The following is an 8,331-nucleotide window of genomic DNA, read 5'->3' on the forward strand; positions in this document are numbered from 1 at the left end:
ATTCTTCTTTGGGCTAAGAAATTTTGTTTTCCCTCTCCCGTGCAAATGCAAATGGCTCTGAGCACTATGGGACTTAACGTCTGAGGTCATCAGTCCCCTAGACTTAGAACTACTTAAACCTAACTAACCTAAGGACATCACACACATCCATGCCCGAGGCAGGATTAGAACCTGCGACCGTAGCGGTCGCGCGGTTCCAGACTGTAGCGCCTAGAACCAACTCGGTCACCCTCTCCCGTCCCGTTTTCTCTCGACATAGCATCCGGTTACTTTTATTCATATTTTCTCAGATAAAAAAAGCCTTGATGTTGCAAGCATTTCCAGAAAGAGGACTGGAACGGTTTAAAATGCAGACATTTACGAGGGGGTGCTGCGCTGGTAAGTCATCGGCTTTTTGTAGTTAATATGGATGTGGATTAATTCTGATGTTTTGGCGTTAAACGTTGTTCTTTATATTTTATGTGATAGTATATACGGAGACTGAAGCGACGAATGAAAATATGTACCAAAGCCAGAATTTGAACTCGGGCCCACTGCTCACTGGGCATATGTGCTAACCGCTACGCCACCCTGGCACAGTGGCTTTGCACACCTGAATGGACTACTCTAGCACGACTCCTGAATCCAAATTCCCATTAACGCCTCAGCTCACTTAGTATTTCCCCTAAACTGGAACAAAATTTCAGAGGCTCTCCAACTCTACTGGAATAGCACCTCATCATCAAACGAAACGGGGGATCCTGCCTGAAAACCTTGCATAGGTGCTGTCGGCATGCTGTTCGAATTTAGGGAGAATACCAAGCGAGCTGAGATATGTACGGGAATTTGGACTGGGGGGGGGGGGGGGTTAGACGCGGTAGGGTAGTCCATGCAGATGTGCAAAGCCCTCGAGCCAGGGAGCCGTAATGATTAGAGTGTCTGGGTAGGAGATCCAGGTTCTAATCCCAGTTGGGTGCGAATTTTCATTTGTCGCTTCAGTCTGCGTATATACACCATAGATGTCTGAGATTTGAAAAGATCTCAGGAACCATATATTTTCATTTGATATATGATAGTAACTGCGTGCCAGTAAGATTCATTTTTATTTTTATGTGTAGGCTTGAAGTGAACATGGCTCAAGAAAATAGAAAATTCGCAGTGAAAGAGTCGTGTTGTGAGTAACTGTATATTTTTTTAAACGGTACAGCCGGCCGGAGTGGCCGAGCGGTTAAAGGCGCTGCAGTCTGGAACCGCACGACCGCTACGGTTGCAGGTTCGAATCCTGCCTCGGGCATGGACGTGTGTGATGTCCTTAGGTTAGTTAGGTTTAAGTAGTTCTAAATTATAGGGGACTTATGACCACAGCAGTTGAGTCCCATAGTGCTCAGAGCCATTTGAACCATTTAAACGGTACATAGCCAAACAAATTTATGATAATATGTCGGTACATTCGGTGGTAACTGCCCATCCCATTTAACTACCAAGAACTCGGTTGCTGCATTTAAAAGAGGGCATTTCAGCATAAGATAAAGAGCGTTCTGAAAGGCCAACTCAAGTCACAGTTCCGGAAAGTGTAGATGCTGTTCATTCCATGGTCCTGGATTGTCGAAGATATAGCAGAGACTCTGGGCATATTGATTATTCATAATATTTTGAATATAAGAAAGCTCTCAGCCAAATAGATTCCCAAATGTCTCAATACAGACCAAAAGCGTGAGCGAATGGTTACTTCACAGACCATTTTAGTCCACTTTCGTCGTAATCCACTCGGATTTTTGCATAATCTCGTCACCGCGGATTAAAGACGGAACTACGCTTATGATCCAGAGACTAAAGAACACCATGTCAAAAAACGATCTGAACACAAAGATCAACAGAGTGCTTAATCACTACTTACAACGCGGTAATACCATCACGGCAGAGTACTATGTGAAACTTGTCGACAAACATAAACGACAATTCGTCTCAAACGTCGACGATAGCTGAGAAAAGGAATCTTGTTTCTGCAGTACAGTGCCCCTCCTCATAAGGCGGTCACCACGTAACAAAAATTGACAGATCTTCACTTTGAAATCGTCACGCATCTACCCTATTCACCAGAATTGGCCCAGTTAAACTATTATCTGTTTCCAAACCTCAACTAATATATCAAGGGAAGACGATTTCAGTACACTGAGGAAGGCTGTGGATGAGGGGTTTTCACCATACTCTAAATCTTTTTTTATGTACATATTAGTTACAGATGCTGGAACAAAGATGAGATAAATGTGTTGAGGTCAAGAGGGATGATGTTGGTCAAATAAATTTTTTCAAACCATAACCACATTCTTTCTTTATAAAGCGAAGAGCTTATCACCAAAATCTCGTACTATTAAGATGTCCGGCAAGTCCTACTTCGTTGGAAAAAATATGTCGCACTGGGGTGCTAATATGTGGAGAAACACAACACCATCATCAAGTTTCGTGATGCCATTCTTATGTTTTCAAGGCGAAAACTAAAATCTTATTACTACCCCTCGTGTAGCATCGATCCTGTGTAAAGTCATGGGACATGGGTTCATATCCTCGATTTATTCCGGAGATACGCTATCGGAGCAGAAGCGCCCGGACAGCCCTTTGTAAAGCAGAATTCACAGCTAGATGTCACGAAAGGCGGAACGGCCAGTATAAAAGCAGAGTTCAGTGACATCGGACGTGAACGAGTCATTGGATGTCTCCTGAGTAACGAATCCAACAGGTACATTTCAAAGCTTCTACAGCTGCCCAAGTGGACTATTGATGACGTTATTGTGAAGTGGAAATCCGAAGGAACAACGGATGCTACAGTAAGACCCGGCACACCTCATGTATTGACCGACGGGAAGAGTCGAACGTTGCAGGCTGTGATTGTGAAACATCGCGTAAAGTCGCCGGAAGGAAGCATTCGTTAGTTCGAAAGTGCGACCAGCGGTTCAGCTAGCACAGTGACTGTAGGTAGGGAGTTAAAAAGAAGGGGGTACAATGGTCGAGATGCTCTTCATAAACCACACTTTACTGTAGTCAGTGATAATAGCTATTTGGTGCGGTGTAAAAACGCTGCGCATATCTGCTGTTGGGTAAAAATGGCAGAGGGACACCAAGAGATGATATACACTAAGCACATTTCAGAAGGATGTAGGTTGCAGTAGGTACTGGGAGATGAAGAACCTTGCACAGGATAGAGTAGCATGGAGAGCTGCATCAAACCAGTCTCTGGACTGAAGACAGCAACAACAACAACAAGGTGTGGTCCTCTTACTACGAAAAATGTAGAAGGATATGAATATATTTTACAACACTGTGTACTGCGTACAGTAGCGGAACATTTCGGAGACAATCATAGTTTGTATCACCAGTCAGTGCACCCCGTCATAAAACAGCTTGTATGAGGCGATGGTCTGTGGACAACAACTTTCCCGAAGTGAAATGGTCAGTATAGATTCCCGACCTGAACACTGTGGAACAACTCTGGGATGAGTTAGAATGTCTACTTCGCTCCAGACAGCAACGTCCCAGAAACCTTCTCTAGTTTCCACACTTGACGATGAATGGGCAGCCATCCCTCCACAGACATTCTGATACCTCATTGAAAGTGTTCCCAGAAGTGTTCAAGTTATCATAAATGTCAATGGTGAACGGTCTACCCGACGGGAGGCCCTAGCCACACGACATTTCATTTCATTTCATTTTCAATAAAACCAAATGTGAATATTGTCAAAAAAAAATATGTCTGTTACTTCGCAGAAAAGTAGTACGATATTACTGGTATCGAGAACTGGGGTTGGAGTGCCGTAATGGTCACGTAAATAAAGAACCATGTCTATACATGAACACCACATCTACCGATTCTCATCCTATTCCGATATTTCCTTGACGGGGCGTCGATTTTTTTTTTTTTTTTTTTTTTTTTTTGTCTTAGAGTGTAGATAGTAAGCATTGTCTGACCGTGTGCTTTGTTTTTACTGTTCCAGACTACGTGGTGATCAGGCGGGGGGAGTGCACCAAAGCAGACCAGGCGGTCACTCACAGCAACAGGAAGCCGCAGCGCAACAACAAGCTGAGAGGTCGCCGGAGCCTGCGGTGGCTCTTGGGCCGACGGGCCTAGGCCTGGGCCAAGGGTGGACCCGTTCAGCTGAGCGCCGCGCCGCGGCCTCGGAGTGACGGCCGCAGCCAGGCTGTTCCCGCCCGCACACACCACACCACACCACACCGCTATCATTCACGCGCTGTCTACTCAGCGAGTAGCCTATCTCACATCCCATATTACACTCGACGGTAAATGTCTGACATGAATTCTTCGCCGTGCAGTCACAGACTCAGAACTCTCCTCTCGCGTTGCCAGTTTTGGCGCACTTCGGCACTTGAACAGCTATCGAATCTAATCTGAAATTGCGCCTAGGCTTTCGATGTTTGCGTATGCTCGGCTGCGTGATTGTTCTAGGATCTACAAAAGCGATTATTTCACAAGTCTTTTCAACGAAAGAAAAACGTACGGCAGGATAAAAGATCACCCGAGCATTAAATCACTTCCTGTACTTGAAATCCATCGTCGTTTTATTCGCAAATGACAAAACAGTACAAATTTTCGCACTTTTTTCTTAGGGGCAACACAGTGATGTTTATCAATTGAAACTACAAGTTGCTTTAACCAGTCACAATTTATTTTTGTTTCCACTAAGGATTCCGAATGGTTACACCTCCACAATCTGATGGATGTATGTCAGTCGGTGATGGATGTACGTATTGTATGTATGACTTTTGGGAAACTTGACACTATCTTTCAGTGCTCGAAGTTTCCTTTCCCTGTCGCGTTCGCTGCGTATACAATGTCCCGTATACTGAACTGAGCGAAGACACGCGGAAGTTTGTATTAACTGTTGCACGTTTGTCGGTACAAATTTCGCTGTAGTTTACTTGCTTCGATAACTACAATTTGAGGGTTCAGTTTGTAGAACCCATACCTTAACGTACAAAATATCCAGAGAATTAGACATAAGGGAAAGCGCTGAATTGTGCTACACCTACACCATCATTCGTGCTTCATTATAAGTTTCCTCGACGGAAACAATGAGATAAAAATTATTTTGTGAAAGAGACTGTGAACCCAAAACAAAACTGTGCACAAAAGTAATTTGCGCTTTGAAAATTAAGTAGTTTACGCGATTTCAGCCACCGCTCTGTCCACGTGAAGATGCAGGAAAGCTTAGGCGCAATGTTACAAAACAGATGTGTGTAACAGTGTTGTGGAATAGCACAATTTTAGCAGTTACTATCAGTTATTATCAGTGAATTCATTGTAATAAATTGACTGTTTGCACTCATCAAGTATAACCTCACCAAGAACGAAATATTATTTATCTGTGAAAGCAAGATTTGACACAAACTGTAGTTGGTTCTTATCACCGTGTGTTAAGACATATTATTGATGAAAGTCTTCCTTGCAAATACAAATTTTGCGTCTTAGAATAGTTTCATCGTTGTTCTGAACGCTTTTGAATGGTACACGATCACAATACCATTCCAACATTCGTATAGAAACAATTTTTTTAAGTCATACCATTTCTTTAGATCTAAGTACGAATGTTTATACTTCATATTGAAATTTTAGTAACGTAACCAGTTTTCTGTAACGACAACGGCGATTATGACAGTTTACTCGCAATACATATGACATATATATTTTGTGCAATTTGTTGATATTTTCTCCTACAGTCTAAACACACATAGTTTTGCAGTTCTACTATTATACTCGTATCTCTGATATCTTTCTGTGAAATGCTGAAAACATTTTACAGTTTGTAAAGAATACAATAAAATATTTCACTGAAAACAAATTGTATTACTAATAAAGTGAAGATGTTGCATGGGAGCTTAATTAAAAAGGAAATATATGCAATAATGCAACTACTTTAGTACCTGTGTGTCCGGTTACGAAATCTCGTAACCGGTTGGCCCTGAGTAATATTAGCACGCAATCTGACTGCATAAAATAAAAATAAAGAATGACAAAAATTTCCATTGACACAATTGATTAATTAAGTCCCCTGCAACTATAAAAACTACGAAACAACAAAGCACAAGTGTAACTGTTCTGTGTGTGGTAGTGTGACTCAACGTACATGTATCTGGCACTGTTCTTCCTCAATACGACTAGATATTTTAAACACCATTTACAATGAACTAATTGAAAAACCAGAAATACTATAATTGCTAATAGAAGCCAGAATTACAAGTCTAATACATGAACACGAGCCAGATGCTTTGTTGACTGAACCTGTGACCAAGAGGCATTGTCATTAAAGAAATGTGAAATAATTTTTTTTTACCTCAGTATATACTGACGAAAAATACACTGTGATCATTGCAACATCTTCCATCAATACATTACACCAACCGAACAGCATCTACTCTCTCGCCCAACATAACAACAACTGCACTCGACATCCTCTGAACTAGTACTGCTTTCAACATCCTCTCAACAAGTACTGCCCACGGCAACCTCTGTACTACTACTGACCAGTGGAGGCGGCGGAATAATAATCTTTGGCGCAATCTCTGGCGCTGTGACTCAGTGTAGCCACCTTTCAATGTTCGCACCGATACCTACAGGACTCTTGGGTTTGTCTTACTGTACACTAATGTCTTTTGATACGCGAAGAATGAGTATTGTAGAAGGTTACAGGTGTTTTACACTTCTGATGGTCTCCTTTATCACCCAAAAAGCAAGTCTCTTACATCTTGGTGCTACATATATCATTGACAACGATTTTATAAAAATATGTTAAAATTTCTAGGGACGTTATTAGGGAACAAAATCATCCTTCCAGAATGAAATTTTCACTCTGCAGCGGAGTGTGCTCTGATATGTAACTTCCCGGCAAATTAAAACTGTGGAGGACCGAGGCCCGAATTCGGGTCCCGAGTTAGGAATCTCGGTCCGGCACACAGTTTTAATCTACCAGGAAGTTTCAAAATCATCCTTTTTTTCCAAAAACATTTCTGAATAGGAGAAAACTGTCAATTTCTGTTTTAGGAAAGAGAATATTTAATAAAGTAAGTAAATTGATTTCTGTCAATCTACGAAGTTATCGAACTGAATACTCACGACATGCATAATGGAAAAGGGAACTTCAACTGGACGAAGATGTTGGCAAAATTTAATGCTGTATGAAAATAAAAGAATTTGTGTCACGTATGTTTTGAGTGTTGTGAAAACGTAAAAGGAAATTAAAGTTCGTGATTAGCACAGCAGAATATGTGCACAAAAAATACACTTTTTGGTCAATATGTACCTCCAAATGCTACACAATTTTTAGTCGAAGCCTCAAGATATATTCATTGTTTGCGAAAGAATTTTCGTACGAGATTGTTCCATACTTTATCTCTGACATAGCATCAAATTAAACAAATTTCTGTTCATCTTCTGGCAGCCTTCCGGTAGAATGGACACAATTGAACGATTGGGGTGTGGTGTGTGTGTGGGGGGGGGGGGAGGGGGGAGTACGGGAGTAAGAAAACCAGTAGTAGTAACAACTGGGCTTTGCTGAACACGCAACATGATTACTCTTCCTCTACCTGTTCTCCACTGTTAATACAAGTACTACAGCGTGAAACGTGCTTTTATGTATTCTTGTCATACAGATCTAACAAATATTTGTTGTGGCAATTATTTGGTGAGAGTCTCTTTCACTTAATCGTCATCACCAAAAGCTCTGTCAGGTGAAGGGTGCTCAAGCATACAAGGAGTATGTTGAAACTGCTCCCACTTAAATTCAAGATTAACGTTGCTTAGAGACCGGGAATTATCTGAAATCCAAGAGCACTTGGTAATGACAGACTAAACTGTACTCTAGTTGCGGCGGTATGTGGTCGTTCATTTTATGGAATTTACTCGCATCAATGAGCTTGGAACCACTGTCTACCTTAAAGTGACGTATAATGTGGCTCAACTTCAAAAAGCTGTTTAAAAGATAGGCTGCTCTATGTGTGCCAAGAGGGTGTATAGATTTCATAACTGACAAGAGAGTTCATTCTATGTGGTCCGACTGAAGCTACTAAATGAAACAAGTTCTTGACTACAATTTCTGTGCTCTATTCTCTCTTTAGCAGTAAATATGCTGTTACCAAGTCCTCGCAACTACACAGACCCTAACGTATAAATATGTACTTGCACGTAATTTTCACTATTCTGTTCACGCACATAGGATTTTCTCTCGCTAGTAGCCAGTATAAGTACAGAACTTACGATCAGCCGTCCAAAGAACTGGAAATTTAGCTGACCAATAAATAGCTGAATATTTCACACGAAGTTTGTCAATTTCGAACCCTCGCACG

General features: G+C 41.6%; 1 protein-coding gene across 1 annotated transcript in view; it reads left to right on the forward strand.

Annotated features, from left to right (window-relative positions):
* Positions 1-6,013, forward strand: part of LOC126181580 (Kazal peptide Pr13a-like) — an 84,367-nt gene extending 78,354 nt beyond the window's left edge. The window contains exon 3 of the mRNA XM_049924782.1: positions 3,969-6,013. Coding sequence (XP_049780739.1) covers positions 3,969-4,102 — 134 coding nt within the window. The 3' untranslated portion in view covers positions 4,103-6,013. The remainder of the gene's footprint in view (positions 1-3,968) is intronic.
* Positions 6,014-8,331: the final 2,318 nt, after the last annotated feature.

Source organism: Schistocerca cancellata, chromosome 1 (genome assembly GCF_023864275.1).
Source record: "Schistocerca cancellata isolate TAMUIC-IGC-003103 chromosome 1, iqSchCanc2.1, whole genome shotgun sequence".
Taxonomy (NCBI): Eukaryota; Metazoa; Arthropoda; class Insecta; order Orthoptera; family Acrididae; genus Schistocerca; species Schistocerca cancellata.